The sequence below is a fragment of the Lagenorhynchus albirostris genome, chromosome 5 (assembly GCF_949774975.1).
Source record: "Lagenorhynchus albirostris chromosome 5, mLagAlb1.1, whole genome shotgun sequence".
In the NCBI taxonomy this organism is placed as follows: Eukaryota; Metazoa; Chordata; class Mammalia; order Artiodactyla; family Delphinidae; genus Lagenorhynchus; species Lagenorhynchus albirostris.
In genome coordinates this window covers 75,556,623-75,572,037 of record NC_083099.1, presented here as the reverse complement: position 1 = coordinate 75,572,037, position 15,415 = coordinate 75,556,623, and the positions used below count along the sequence as shown (strand labels likewise).

General features: G+C 54.3%; 1 protein-coding gene across 1 annotated transcript in view; it reads right to left on the bottom strand.

The window, feature by feature from the left end:
- Nucleotides 1–2,075: 2,075 nt before the first annotated feature.
- ITGB5 (integrin subunit beta 5) overlaps nt 2,076–15,415 on the bottom strand; it is a 110,603-nt gene continuing 97,263 nt past the window's right edge. Inside the window, exons 11-15 of the mRNA XM_060150446.1 lie at nt 11,323–11,545; nt 7,365–7,468; nt 5,045–5,164; nt 3,540–3,706; nt 2,076–2,764 (exon numbers count right to left, since the gene is read on the bottom strand). Coding sequence (XP_060006429.1) covers nt 2,669–2,764; nt 3,540–3,706; nt 5,045–5,164; nt 7,365–7,468; nt 11,323–11,545 — 710 coding nt within the window. The 3' untranslated portion in view covers nt 2,076–2,668. The remainder of the gene's footprint in view (nt 2,765–3,539; nt 3,707–5,044; nt 5,165–7,364; nt 7,469–11,322; nt 11,546–15,415) is intronic.

Below are 15,415 nucleotides of genomic sequence, written 5' to 3'. Positions count from 1 at the left end.
ACAGCATAGGACTTCCCTGGTGCCGCAGTGGTTGAGAGTCTGCCTGCTGATGCAGGGGGCACGGGTTCGTGCCCCGGTCCGGGAAGATCCCACATGCCGCGGAGTGGCTGGGCCCGTGAGCCGTGGCCGCTGAGCCTGCGCGTCCGGAGCCTGTGCTCCGCAACGGGAGAAGCCACAACAGTGAGAGGCCCGCGTACCGCAAATAAAAAAAAAAAGAGTGACAGCATAATCCTGATTTGGTTAAAATTACACACATATGCACAGAAGAAAAAGACCAAGACGTAGTCCCCAAAAAGAGCAAGAGTCGTTACTTCTGTGTTTTTATTTCTTTATGACCTCTTTATTTTCCATCTTTTCCATGTACTTTTGCATTAGAAAAGTAAACTGTTAAATCAATCAATAAAAATAAGTACCATTTGGAAATCTGTATTAAATCAACATAGATTGATTTTAAAGGTAAATAGTCCCTCCCCACTCTTCCTTTCCAACAAACAAGCGCATTACTGATCATCTTTCCAAACAGATACGAGTAAAGAATTTTCCAGAGACCACCAGGTGCTCCTTGTAGGGGTCCCTGCGGCCACACAACGAGGAGGTCACTCCCACCTGTGTGCTTCCACAGCCCAGCAACGAAAGAAAATGCCTATCAGCCCTCGGTTTGAGAGAGCTTTGCAACCCACCTGCTCTGTTACCTGTGTTAACGGTGGGGCGGGGGGGGGGGGGGGGCGCGGTGAGGGCATGGCCAAATCACCAGAGGAAAGAAGTGAGGGAACCACACCCTGGGTCAGAATCTCAGGAGTCAGGTCTCCGAACAGCTGTTCCCAGAGCTTCCAGCAGGGGGCAGCAGGGCACTGTCAGCGACAGCTCCATCAACAGCCATCTGGTGTCACCGAGGAAAGAGCCCTAACTTCCATATCCGGGGGAAGCCTGGAGCAACTCGTCCTTTCTGTCTGTAGCTCAAGAACGCTGTGCCCTTACAGAGCTGCCTGATGGAAAATGAGACTTCGAGCAAGTAAATGATGTGTCACCAGGAAAGCCGCAATCAAACAAAAGAGAAACCCAAAGTTTCTTCCGAAATCATATTTTTCTCAGTTTAGAAAAGTCTCAAAACCGCCATGTGTCTATTTTGTATATTTATCTACATTTGGCTTTATTCCAAAAAGGATTTAAGGCAGCTTCACCAAGTCACAAGGTCTCTGTTTCATCCTAATTACACAGGACAAAGGAAACACAGAATCTGTTCATATTTGCCGCAGGTAATAAATAGTCTGTTTACTGACAGGCATTTGTCTTAGTGCTTGCCAAAATGAAGCAAAGGGAAGTTGGTCCAAGCTGCGAACAGATGAATCTGGGATGAAAGCCCAATAGCCTTGAAGTGATGCCAGCAGCAGCAAAGTGATTAGTGAAAGAGACTTTACAGAAAGGAGCAGGTAGCAGGAGGCCGGCGCTGCACCTGAGCCCTGGCTCTTTGTACCAGCTTGTCATCAGTTAGCCTTGTGACACGTGGGAAAGCCACTGCCCCCCTCTAGCAATCTGTTTCCTCTTCTACAAACGAGGGATTCCTATTCCCAGATAACTTTGGACTCAGATACGAGAACAGAGGGGACTTAAGGGCCCTGCGGGGAAGGACAGCTGAAATGGGTTTTGTGCTTTGGGGCACAGGACTTCGGCTGGGGAGGGCACTGGAAGGAAACTGTTGTCAATAAACATGCATGAAGGGACTGTGTGTGGAAGCCACAGCTTGACCCTTCTTCATCTGCACAATCTATTTCCAGCCTTAGCACCTGGGAGCAGGGCAGGGAGGCCAGAGGGGTGGTCTTCACGGTTTCTAGCCTCAACTTTTTCTTTAAGTAAAAGCTCAGAGGCTCCAAAGACACCTGCTTACCTAGGGCCACCCCTGCTAACCCCCTGGGAACCGCACAGAGCCCCGTGTGATGAGCCCTGGTCCGGAGCATTGGACTGGCTTGGGTGGCGTCCCCTGAGTGAGTACTCAGCCATTTCAATCCCCACTGGGGCACCATCCACTTCAGAAAGGAACGTGCACGTCGTAAAGAGTGTCAGGCAAACACAAAATCTTTTGGTTTTAATCTTTACTTTCAATCCCAAAAAATCTCTTTCCTTTTTGTTACAAAAGTACTAAACAAACAGACAGGGGAAGAAAGTTGACATCTGCAAACTACGTGCCTTCAACAGGCGTCTCAGTAATCCCATCACCAACAGCCACGTGCAAGGCAGAGACACCAGGTAGGTCATTCTCAGGAGTCGGAACTATACCAGAGATGCATGGTCACTTTAGTTCATTTAAAGATGATCAACAGGGGCGAAGCCAGACTGTGTGGGTTCTACTCACTCTGACACTCCCGAGAGCCTTCTCATCCGGCCAGCCTGGAGGCCCAGCCCTCCCGGAAGGGAGACGCGGCCTGCATCTCAGCAGTTCATTGGGACAAGCTGGAGGTGCTGAGGGAAGCCTAGAGCGCTGTCGCCGGGCTTGGAGGGGTGGCCAGGTGGTACGGCCGGGCACCTTCCTGTGTGGGCTCCTCGCCCAGGCTCACCGGAAGGTCTGTGCGCTTGGCCGTGCAGGGAACCGTGCTCAAGCCGAGCAGCTGTCCAAAGCGTGTCCGTCTCCGTTGACCGCTTGCCGCTCCAGCCCTCTGAGGGGAAGGAGCCATCAGTCCACTGTGCCATTGTAGGATTTGTTGAACTTGTTGAAGGTGAAATCCACGGTGTGTGTGGAGATGGGCTTTCTGTACAGAGGGTTTGAAGCCTAGAGGACACGGGAGGTAAGAGGACGTGTGTTAGTTCATTCGTTCATTCGCACACACACAGGGTTGGAGGCCCTTCTAGGGTCAGTCACCCAGGAAGGCGGTGGGCCCCGCCCGCGGGTGAAGGCAACGGCCTTTGGCTGCAAGACTGGCTCCTCTAAGCCGGCCTGGGACGGTCCCGCCCCTCCCTGAGCTTTCTCCCTCCATCTCTGAAACGAGCGGCCGTGTCTGTTAGATGGTCTCTGAAGTCCCTTGCAGGTTTAACACACTCACTGGGGATTCAGGGGGTGCTCCCGCTTGCTCAGTCCTTCAGGAACGTGCAGTCTGCTTGGGGAGATAAGACACACACGGACACTGCGATAGACTGTGAGCACGTGGGACCCTCTCCTGGACCGCTGGACACGGCCTCCCCACTGAGGCTGTGGCGAGCGCCTCCGCCGGTGAGTCTCCCGACCGGGGCCTGCTGCGGGGCTCCGTGCAGCGCGTCCAGAACTGGGCGCACGCTGCCTCTCAGGTTTCGCCTCTTCGTGTTTTTTGTTTTGTTTTGTTCTTTTTAATTTTTTGGCTGCACTGCGCAGCGTGTGGGATCTTAGTTCCCCGACCAGGGATCGAACCCGAGCCCCCTGCGGTGGAAGCGCAGAGTCTTAACCGCTGCACCACTGGGAAAGTCCTCGCTTCTTTGTTCTGAATCCCAAAGACGTTAGTGGGCCTCTGCTTGAACTCAGCTGGACCGCTAAGCTTGACATTTTTTCTGCTTCCAACTTCCCACTGGCTTACCATTTCATAGCGGGCCCTGGATCGCTCACTCTGGAACTTCGCAAACTCTCTCCGGTCGTGGATGGTGACAAGCAGCTTCCAGATGGCCAGGAGCGCAAGCCCGATCAGGATGATGCTGCCGACCACGGCCAGGAGGATGGTCATGGCATTGGGGGCACTTCCACACTCTGGAGGGGACCAGGGCACGATGAGCAAAGCTACCGCCATCACCGTGCCCCCACCCCCCGCCCTTAGGCCCGTCAGCTCTCCCCAGAGGCCTTCCCTGGATTCTCTGAGATCCCCACACTGCTTCTGAGAGACCTGGGTGGCAGGCAGTTTTCTCCAATGCACATAAAGTGGAAGATTCAAAGAGAACTGGTCACTGTTCCAAGGCCACACAGTAAGTCAATGGCAAAGTCTAGGAGAACCTTGGTGGCGTCTCCACTTTCTCCCACACGCTGTGTGTACGGCTGCATCTCCCCAACGCGAAGCACCCACGCCCCAGCCCGGCCCCACCTCCCGCGCAGGACGCTGGACCAGGTCTCAGCTTTCACGTAAATAGTTTCAGGAGTAGACTGGGCAGCAGGAGGTTTCATGAAGCCGCTTCCACAGGGCTGGGCTGGGGGCCAGCCAACACTTGTAAGCCCTTAGTGTGGAGCCTTTGGAGCAAATGTGCTTATTTTCAAAGAACCGCAAAGACAGCGCTTGGAAACAGAGCCTCATTCTTACAGGCGTGCATCCTGGGCTAGGACCACAGTCCTTCCCTCTGCCTCTGGCCTAGGGAAGGCACATTATGTGGTCTAGCCCCATTTGGAAAAACAGTTTGCAGTGTTTTGAAAGGAACAGAGCAGATCTTTTTCTGCACCACCCATCTCTGCCCCGGCAACCTCCACCAGAGAAGAATGAAAGGGGTCATACTAGAAACCCTCATTACCCCAAGGAAAAGGGCCATTGGTCCCCGGGCCCAGAGCGTGGGGAAGAATTGCCCCTGTTAGATGAGAGCGTGCCGTCCTCAGGGGCCCAGGGAGCGAGGCATGGCACCTGCAGGAATGTCAACCCAGTGCTCCATCTGCCCTTCTAGGACTCCACTCCGGGAAGCGGCAGCCTGGCTAGGGCTGTGTGTACCCAGATGCTTCCTGACGCCCAGCCTTGATGGTCCAGACCTGCCCTGCATGCTCGCACCACCATTAGCCATGTAGGCTAAGTGTGTTCTGAGCTTACTGTCACCCCCGTGTCCCCTCCTTCAAGATGAGACACTCCCCCAGGGCAGGGCACTATCCTCCTATAACTCCCATTCCCCCAAGTCATGCCCCCCTCAAGCTCCAGCCCCGTGATGGGTCCCCAGATATACAACCATCTTTCTTCTAAACTCTAGCAGTCAGGTAGAGGCGACCTGAGATCTTGATCTTTATATGGGACTGTATCCCTCCTCTCTCTGGAGTTTGGAAAGGATGGTGAGGAGAGAACAGGTGATGCATCAGAAACCGAGCCCCCAGGGGGAGCAGACGGAAGTGGCCCTCACCCACCTGGCTCCCTGAGGACTGTCAAGTTGGACTTCCCACTGGGGAGCTCTGCATACGTGAACATCATCACACAATCCTTGGCAGTTTTGTAGAAACAAAGCACAGCCTCCTGGTCATCTTTCACTGGAAGAAAACCAAGCAGAAATGTCCTGAGTGTGTCTCTGAGTGATGCAGAGCGGCTAAGGGACGGGTGAGGAGCCGGGACCCCGCAAAGGAGAAAAGGGGGCGCAGAGAGGCTTAAAGGGAAGGCTGGACCTTAAAAATGAATTTCTCACATCAAGAACGCAGGCCCAGCGCTAAGTTAGGCTGCGCCGGGGACATGAATTCCCTTCCATGCGAGGGAGGCCTCCGCAGGCTCACTGGGGTGAAAGGAGAGGGGGCACTACTGCTGGGGCGGGACTGGGCAACGGAATTGGGTAAAGAAAAGGGCCATCCTGCTGTCCGCGGAGGCCTGAGAGTTCAGGCTTGAGTCTACCTGGCTGAGAGCCGCCTGCAGAGGCCAGGAGGCAGCGGCGCTTGCCTGAGATGAGAAACCAAAAAGACCCACGCGGCAAGGAGGGTGGGTGGATGAGAGACTGCACCTCCCACCCACAGTGCGCACCGCTGGCCTCGCTCTCCGTAGTAAGAAGCCCCCTTCCTCAAGCTGCCTCAGCACCTGCCATCCCCACGCGGCTGTTACCTGAGGGGAAGGTATCGCCAACCCCACTCCCCCCAGCTCCGCCCCCCCAGGCACCGTCTGCATTCCAAGCCTCCCCTGGGACAGGATTAGACTGATTTCCAGGGTGGAAAGGAAGCGGGAAGGGTGTGAAGCAAGAGAGAGGCGGGTGGTAAGGGAATGACGCACTGGTCCTGAGTGACAACTGTGGGCAATTTTGTGACACGAAATCCTTTCTAGCTCTGCCCTTTGTAACCCTGTTGCTCCACCTAGAACCAGACAATTCTGAGTGGTTATCAGACACGGAGGCCTGGGCTTTTGCTCTCGGCCCCCAGTCCTAAGCCTGGTCTGGGTGAGCGTGAGCGAGCATGGGTATGAGAAAGCCTGGGGGAAGGAAGGAAAAGGATAACTGGTGAATGCGACAGAAACCTTCTCTGTGAAGCAACTGATTCATGACAAAGCGGCAGAGTGAGACGCAGCTGTGCGTGAACAGCTGCATTTGCTCCAGAGCGAGTAAGTAGTCAGTGGGCCGGGGTGGGGCGGGCATCGGCATCTTTCTGTGGGTGCCCAGTCCGGGGGCAACGGCCCCAGGTCTGCAGGCAGAACTTGCTGTGAGCCAGACCTCAAGTCACAAGACAGAAGCAGGGCAGGAAAACGGGCATGAGAGGCCGGATTTGGGGAGGCAGGGGCTCCCTGCTGTGGTACAGCCCTGGCACACAGTAGGTGCTCAATGAATATGTGTTGGCGGAATACATGACTCGGCAGCCTCAGGAGCCATGATTCGGCCAGAGCATCACTCAAGATCAGGGAGGCAGGAAAAAGGAGTGGGGAGACCTGTAGGAATGAGGAAGAGCCAGGGTAGCACTCCACCCCAGGTTCATTCGGACAGAATGTGAGCTCTGCCTCGTCTAACGCGGGCAGAGCACCGCGAGAGCTGCGCTGGGCTGAGGCCAAACAGAGACTGGCTAGCTGGTCACCAAACATGGTTTCCCAGCTTCCTGGGCACAGCTGGACGACACTTCCCGCCATCCTTGCAGTAAACGTGGCTGGATGACTGAGCTCTGGGTGGGGGGGATGTCGTGTGCACCACTTCCAGGCCCCACCCATGTAAACCTCCCCCATGATCTTTCCCCATTTGCAGATTCAATGGAGAGAATTCTGAGGACCCGGGGGAGGGTGGAAACACAATCTAGAGGGTGCCTGGGCTCCTGAAGGAGCACAGAGAGGCCTTGTCAACCAAGAACATCTTCACTGGACTTCGAGTGAGTGACAAACTGACTTTTATTTTGTTAAGTCATTGAGGTTTGGGGTTTGTTTGTTGTAGCAGCTAACAGTACTTATTCTAACTAATATACCAACTTCTCAGGAAGCCTGGGAGAAGATGTAGGAAGGGACTAGGCTTCAGGGATGGGACAGAAACTTAAGAACAGGAAGGTCTTACACCCTGGAGAGCCCAGAACCTATGACCTAACACAGGTACTCCAAGTCCTCTTGGGGAGCCAGCCAGGACTAGCCAAAGGACACTGAGGTTGCTTCCTAAGTCAAGGTTAAAACTACCCTCCTGTCTGCCAGGCAGCCCTGAAGATCATCCCCACGAGGGAGAAAGTCTCTACACGTCTGCCAAGATCCAGAAGGGGCCGGCTGCCCGGGGCCGCTCCCCACACTCACCGATGGTGTCCACCCGTGTGATCACCTCATCCTTGCACAGGTTCTGGCAGGTCTGGTTGTCAGCTGAGCTCCCTGAGTGAAGCAGCAAGCACTCAACACAGTCTCTTTGGAAAAGAGGCAAGAAATGTGGGTGTTAGATGCTGGGTAGTAACTCCACACATGTAACTGAGTGCATGTCCCAAGGGTGCAGGGTCCCCGCCCTCCTGCAAGCCCCTGAAGGCTTTAACTTCGCCCATGTTCAGATGTTTGGCCTCAAGGAACATTTCTTCTCTGTCCTTCTTGCTGCTATCATGCAGGGAAGCCCAAGGGTTCTTGGAGGAACATATGTGGGTTTAGAAGCATGTCTGGTACACATGTCAAGTTGCAGGTTGGAAACCTTTCCAATTCTGACCCCAGGAGGCAAATCCACCTGCACTCCGGTGCACCCAGTGCCTCACTGAGGAGCCTGCCCCAAACAAGAAGTTTCTGAAGATAAAAAAGTGTTCCTGGCCTCGAAGAGGGGTCCTCACCCTCCCATGGCCCCAATTCCCAGGATCCCCACCAGGAGACCATCACCCAGGCAGGGCTCTCAGCACATTAAACTCTCTGGGTGGGCTTTCAAGACAAAACACCACTGCCTGGGCCCAACCACACCCATGGAATCCGAACCTCTGGGGCTGGACCTGGGCTCTTGGGGATTCTGAGTAAAGGTGAGGGCTGAGAACCACCGTCCTGGAGACTCTCAGGCCCTTGCACCCTTCCTGCTCCCACACAGAGCCCACCTGGCAGGGGAGCTAAGCTCTAAGGGTCCATAAAGCTTGTTGTGGAGGGGAGAGAGGGTCTCTGACCTCTATGGGGGACTGGGGGATGGGGGAGCATAGATGAGATGCTGAGAACTCAACTCCAGGGAGAAGTGGGTTGGAACAAAACAGCCAGCTGATGGGGAACGTGCAGGAACTTTCTGAAGTGATGGTGCTCGGTGGCCGGCAAGGATGGTGAGAGACCCCAAAGGAGAGGTTTCCCAGGAAATGGGGTGAGGACTCCAGAGCCAAGTGTGCTGGGGGGGGGCCACTGCCTCCCTGCCGCTGTGCCCTGGCACCCAAGGGCAGGGGAGCCTCAGCCACATGGGGGGACAGCAGCCCAACCTACCCCACAGGCCTGTGGGGACCAAAGGGGCTGCGTGTCTGGAAATCTCCCTGGCAAAAATATGGAGGGTTGTACCATCACAATGCATTGCCTTTATTAGTATCATTTAAAAATTCCGTGGGATGGAGAGACCAGTTACTACGTTTCCAGGGCAGAAACTGTGGCCTGAAGGGAGCTGGGAGCGTTTCATTAAGTCGCCCTATTTTACAGGTGAGGGGAGTGAGGAATCAGTGACAGCAGGTTCCAGCACCCAGGCACCTGCCTCTCTGTCAAGTTTCTCCCTGAGTCCTCACTCCACTTTCTGAACGTCGAGGAGGAATGGGCGAGTGAGTAGACTGTGGAGGGAAGGTAGGTAAGACTTTCTTACCAGGGTCCTAATATGCTTAAGAATCCAACTATCCTCGGATTGGCCACAGAATCCCACTCTCGCGGTAATGACTTCATGGAAACATTCTGAAGTTAAGCAAGTAGGTAATGGTTGCACCTCTCCGGAGGCCAGAGCCCCAGCGGGCAGGCAACTGAGACCTGGCTGGGCGCCAGGAAGGCGTGGCCCCAGCGCCAGTCATTCACGCTGACGCCACTGCCCCTCCTCCACCCGTGGATTAACACACTGCAAAGCAAGGCGGCTGCTTCCGGTCTCCGCTAGGATTCACTGAGCCCTCCATCTGCATGCCCTGTTGTCATGAAACCACAGGGCCGCTGCCAGGGAACATTCCCTAATCATCCACGTGGACAGATCAGTTTAACCTGTGTGCTCCGCATACCGGATTGAATCTTGTGATCTACTGTAGTCACGTATTAAAATGTCTGGCCTTGAGACAAACAAGCTGCTGAGACAGACTTTGCTCAGCGAGACTGTTCATTGCAATCGGCTGAAACTGAATAGGAACTCACCCAAGGTGAAGAGCGTGTTTGGTTAGTTCTAGAAAGTGGAGATTGACTGCTCTGAAACCCCAGAAAAAAAAGGACATAGGCATTCAAAACCTGTTGGCTCTCAGCAAAGCAGCAAGTAGAAAAACAGCCTGAAGTAAGGCACTATCAAAGGTACTTTGTTTAAAAAAAAAAAAAGTGACAACTAGGCTGTGAAAGAGACTGTGTCAGTGTGGCCCGGAGACAAGGAAGAAGGATGAGTGAGGTTCCCCTACGGCATCTCGTTGCTCTCCTTGCTCCTTTGATATTGCTTAATGGATAACGAATCACCAAGTCTACGTCTTCTTGGAACTGAATGCTTTAAACATTTAAAGCGAAGGTGGTCTTCCCAAGAGGCCTTTTAACTGACCTAAGCCAACCCGATATTGCCCTGCTGCTCCGGAAGAAGGAAAGAAACAGGCTTGATCTGCCTTTATTGGTTCCATGTGTATTGTCCTAGCTTGGCACCAACCCCCATCAACCTCACATGCCCCAAGGTCTGGGAGCCCATACTCAAAAGGGTTCTGCTGGTGGGAGAGAAGGGGGTAGGGCACTTCCCTCAGGCATTCAATGTTGATAATGGCCACGATTCCAGGCTCAGATAGCCACAGCTATTTGGGCTCCAGATCCAGGATCCTAACCTCCTCCTTCCCCTGGGATGTTTCTATTTGGATTTCTGTTGTTTCCCTGCTCTCAGCAGGTCTAAGGTAGATCTGTGTTTCTTCTCGCTTACTCTGCCTGGCTTCCCTCTAATTACACAGAATAGAATCTGGCCCTGTCTATCTTGTCTCTGCATCTGCGGCCAGCTTTCAATTACCCACGCCTGGATTATTTGTGGCAAACATCCAACCAGGGGTTCTGCCACCCAGAACGTTTCTGAGTGCAGACTGACCGGCAGCCACGCTGCTCAGGGAGCATGAACTCGTCTCATTAGGAGCCCGAGCCAGGGGTTTGGAAGGGAAATCTGCCAAAAAAAAAACTGCACAGTTGCGTTTCCCAGCCAAAGAGAAACAACGTCTGTATTATTATTTGTTCCTGATTATCTGTGCCCTCCCTCCTGGCCCCTTAGGACACGGACGCTGATGGCGCAGCTGTTTCTCTAGCAAAATTCAAGAGAAACCGTCACTCTTGCTTTCCCGCTGGCATAACTCCCTGATTTAATTCCGTCTCATTCGCACTCTGGCAGAGTGTGAAGGGCAGAGCCGTGGGGAGGTCAACAGGGGAATGTAACCCCGTGGCTGGGTCGGTGGAGGCCTGGAACCCGCGCCTGGACAATCTGCGTTCAGCAGCAGCGCAGAGACCCACTCCATCATCTGTACAAATGGAGCGGAAAATGCCAGAGCCACTGTCGCTTGTTCCTGGCTTGCCTTATCTAGGTCGGGTGCCCTCCTGTCCAGTTTACCTTCTGATGATGTTTTGTTTAAAGCAGCATTTCCCATATGGGGGGGGGGGCCTGTGAAACATTGTTTGGGAGATGTTAATGGGGCAGGAGGCCAAATTCATTTGGAAGAAAGATGCATGCTGAATGTCCTTTTAAAATACTCAGTGACACACTAAAGGCTCAAGAAGATGCTATTTTGGTACTAAAATCAGTTGAATTTCATTTAACTCAGTAATCCTATAACTTCTAAACTTGTTTAGGAACAGAGTAACAGTTTTTGTTGCTGTTGTTATGTTTTGATTTCGTTTTTTTTTTTTTACAAAATCCCCATGCAACCAGTGTTTCAAAGACCCTATTCTAGTTAATGTTAGTAAGAGTTTCGATCCCCAGCAAGTCTGTGTGGGGAAGATGCAGGGGATGGGGGGTGAGAGGCTGGCCAGCCCTGAGGGCTGACTGGCCGGATGGCAGGCCTGGTCTGGGGGAGACGTTGGGGTTGGGCGGGGCGGGGGTGGGTGGAGGGCTGTGTAGGGGGCGGCGCTTTACCTCTTGGTGCTGCAAGCATCCAGGCAGGTCGGGCACTTCTCACACGTCTCCCCAAAGGCCCCTGGCTCCGTGCACTGGCACTGCCCACAGACACAGTGCCCGCGGTCACTGCAGATCTGGCCATCCCTGGCCTGGCACGTACTGATGTCTGTCGAGCAGTTACAGTTGTCCCCGATGTAACCTGCGTGGCATTTGCATTCTCCGCAGTGACAGTCGCCATGGCCTAAAGTACACACACGGCACATCAGCGCCTGCCTGCTTACACGGACACACAACCAACCGCCCAGCGCCTGCCGTGTGCCGCACACTGGGGATCCAACAGAATGAGACGCCGACTGTGCCCTCGCAGGCCGTCTGGGCAGACACAGACGGCCTGGTGCTGACACGGGGTGACAGCAGGGCGCCCGGGCAGTGCGTATGGCCCGGCTGGGCTGAGTGCTGTTCCAAGTCGGTCCAGAACTTGGCCGAGTCGTGCCACAGGCCCAGGACACCAGAGAGCTTCTTCCTGTCTCCCGTGTTACGTGATTAATGGCCCCAGAACCTGTGAATGTGACCTCGTATGGCAAAGGAGACTGACTCTGCAGTGTGATTAAGTGAAGGATTTTAAGATGGGGGAGATTCTCCCGGATTATCCAGGGGGCCCCTAGGTCCCCACAAGGGTCCATATGGGGCACGGGGAGATCTGACTACAGAAGGAGGTGGCAACGGACAGGAGAAGCAAGATGCTGCGCTGCCACCTTTGAAGATGGAGGAGGAGACCTCGAGGAGGCCGGAATGCAAGGAACGCAGCCCTGCAAGACGGAAAAGGCGAGGGAAGGGTCCTCGCCCAGAGCCTCAGAGCCTCAGGGCGAGGAGTGCCGGCAGCCCTGCTGCCACCTCGACTTCAGCCAGAGGCAACGATTTCAGACTCTAACCTCCAGAAAAGAGAACACATCTGAGTTGTTTTCAGTCGCTAAATCTGTGGTACCCTAACACAGCCACGAAGGAAACCAACAGAGTTGTTGCCCCTCAGTCTCAGTGAGACGCTGATTCTTGCTCTGGCCTTGGAGCCGCGGGCCAGAGCCGGATGACTCACGAGCAGGTACGGGGACGGCAGCGGCTAACACCGAACTCACTACGCGCGTGTCAGGCTTTACAGCACGAACTCGATGAATTCTTCCAACCATCCCACGCGCACAAGTGATGAAACTGACACACGGAAGGGGGAAGCAGCTTGCTGACGGCCAGACAGCTAGCGGCTGCAGAGCCGGGACCCAAACCGGGGAGTGGGGCTCCAGGGCCTACGGTCTGAACTCCAGGATCCGTGGCCTCTCAGGAGAAGAGGACAGAGCAGGCCCTAATGAAGATGAGAACCAGCTGAGGGGCCCCCGCTCCCCGCTTGCAGGAGAAACCCTTTCCACAGCCTGCAAGGGAGGAGGAGCTGGGCATTCCCTCCCGGTTCTGCAGGCATCAAGGGCAGGGGAGCTGCTGGGCTCAGAGGACTGAGTAAGTGTGCGCACCAGGCACGCGCGTGTGCACGCTGGACAGCGAGAAGCACGGACAGCGCCAGCCTCCAAGGGGGCCAGGAGACTGACAGTTAGTGGAGTCTCTATTTTTTGCTAACAGAGGCAGAAAGCAGTGCTACAGATAGCACTTAATTTTTAAAAATCTTCCTTATACTATCACTGCAGCATATTGTCCTTTCTCATGCCATTTTGCTAAGGCTAATATTAATAGCACCAAGAATTTGTATTTGCTGAGAACTCACTGACATACTAGCAGGAGACCAGGCAGGCAGGGGATGGCATCAGACAGGGGCGCCTTGCATTTTATTCCCGCTCCTGAGTCAGTTATCCTTGTAGTTGGACCTCAGCACCTTCTAAAACCACCAATGAGTGCGACCCACAATTCACGTCAGGACCTAACTCCAGAGAGCCTCTTCACCCCACTTCCTTCCTGTCCCCCTCCCCAACCTGTCTGCTTGTTGAGCCTAGAATCTGCAGGAGGCAGGGAGGCCATCTGGAGACGCCAGACCTCCCCTCCCTCCCGTGCATGCGGGGCAGCCTCTCTGCAGCCCAGGGGATACAGAGCCCCAGCAGATACTTTGCTGGGCGAGAGCACCCTCCCACTTCACAGCCAGCACCGAGGCACATGGCAGCCCTCTGGGAGAGGTGAGGAAAGCCAGACCCCAGCCAGGAGGAGGCTGTGGAGTACAATTTAACTGCCTGGAAGCTGGCGTGTGATGTGCGGGCCACAGGAGAGAGCTGCACCCCTGCTCATGGGTTACACGGTGGGGGGGGGGGCATGGGAGGGAAAGGGCAGCAGAGAGCACAACTCACCCGAGGGAGGGAGGCCTGCACACCCTTCCTCTGCACCAATCCCCGAACAGCCCTGGCAAGCAGGAAACCACCCCCCACGGGAAGTCTTCCCAAATGAAATGGATCCAATCTGCACAACTCCCTAACTCTCGGCCTCAGGACCACATTGGTCAAGAGGCTGTTTTAAATTAAAATCGTTCACTGTCAGGGTGATTTTCCCCCCAACATTTTATTATGACAATTCCAAACCTGCAGCCAAGTTGGAAGGACTGTAAGAGAACATCCATCCACTCATCACCCCCGTTCCACCATCAGTACGCAGCCGGCTGCTTCATCACACATCTGTCCATCCCTCCATCCATCCATCCATCCCTATTTTTTTAAATGCATTTCAAAATGAGTTGCAGTTATCAGTGCACTTGAGGAGTGGTTTGTAATACAGCTCTGGTCTCTCCAGTGGCTTGTACATCATGCCATCCCGTCAAGCAAAAATAGAGGAAGTAAGAGGCACGGCTGGTGCCGTATTTACAAACAGCAAAGACACTACTCAGGCCAGAGAGACTGCTTTGTTTGACACGGTGAGTGTTGTTTCCCTTCCTTCTCTGTTTTTGGCAGCAATATAAAATGAACCAAATAAAAACCTAGCACAACATTCCAAAGTGTCGAAGGTTTGGTGAGGAGGTAGTATATTATTTCGTTTGGGGTGAAGTATGGGTGTGTGTATGTGTTGAAGGGAGAACTTGCTCCCCATGGCGACCGGGCATCTAATGTGAAAAGATCTGCTGCTCACTGAGAAGATGGCAAAGCTGCCAGCTGCTCTGTACTTCCCACCACGACGGTTAACTGGCAAGTAAACCCAGCTGCCTTGGGTACATCTGACATCACGAAGACCTGAGAGCTCCAAAACCCAGCCCACAGTCAAAGCAGTTGAGGGTACCCCTAGATCTGGGGTGCAATTACAGAGTTAGGAGTCAAGGGCAGGAGAGAGTGGGAGCTGGCAACTCACCCAAGGTCACCACGGCTCCATGGAGAGGGACGGGACTCACTGCCAGAGACCTAAGCCGTTCCTGAAAGCCTCCTACAGCATGTGAGAGGCATGGACGTGGCGAGAAAGAAATGCTGTGCAAAGAACCTGTGAGTGAGAGCACGAAGCGCCCCGGCCCACAGGAGGAGGGTGGGCAAGCAGGTGGGAGCCGCTGAGGGCCGGGGGACCTCGGAAAGTCCTTATCCACGTGGCGTTTTGGCCTCAAACATTTGCCAAGTCCAACGCAAGGTCCCAGCAAGTCAAACTAGGAGAGAAGCCACGCTCGGTGAAATGGCTGAAGCCACTGGAGTGCTGTCCTCGGGGACTCCCGTGATGGCCCCAGTTTGTCTGTCAGGTGGTTCACCGCCTCTCAAAGACAATGGAAAGCAGCTATGGCAGAGAGGTGACGCATGCCTCGTCCTCCTTCACTCCCACGCAGACCGTGCCGTCTAAGCAGGGGATTCTCTGCCAGGGAGCCCGGGCTTGGCCTCAGAATCCTCCTCAACACTGTCCTCTAAGGAGGTTCTACCGACTGGTGGGAGCCGGCACACAAGGTACAACCGCTTGCCATGTCGGTTTAAAGTTTCCAAGTCTCCCTGAGGAAGCGTGACCCATATAGAGTGTCATAAACTTCGTAAATCTGGTCACAATTTATCCTAATCCAAAGGTCTCGGACCCTGCACTCAGGTCTCAACCTGCCTTTCCCTCAACCTGCACGTACAGAGATTTCCACATCCTCTGGTCAGCCCTTGGCCTCTCCTAATGCCCTAGT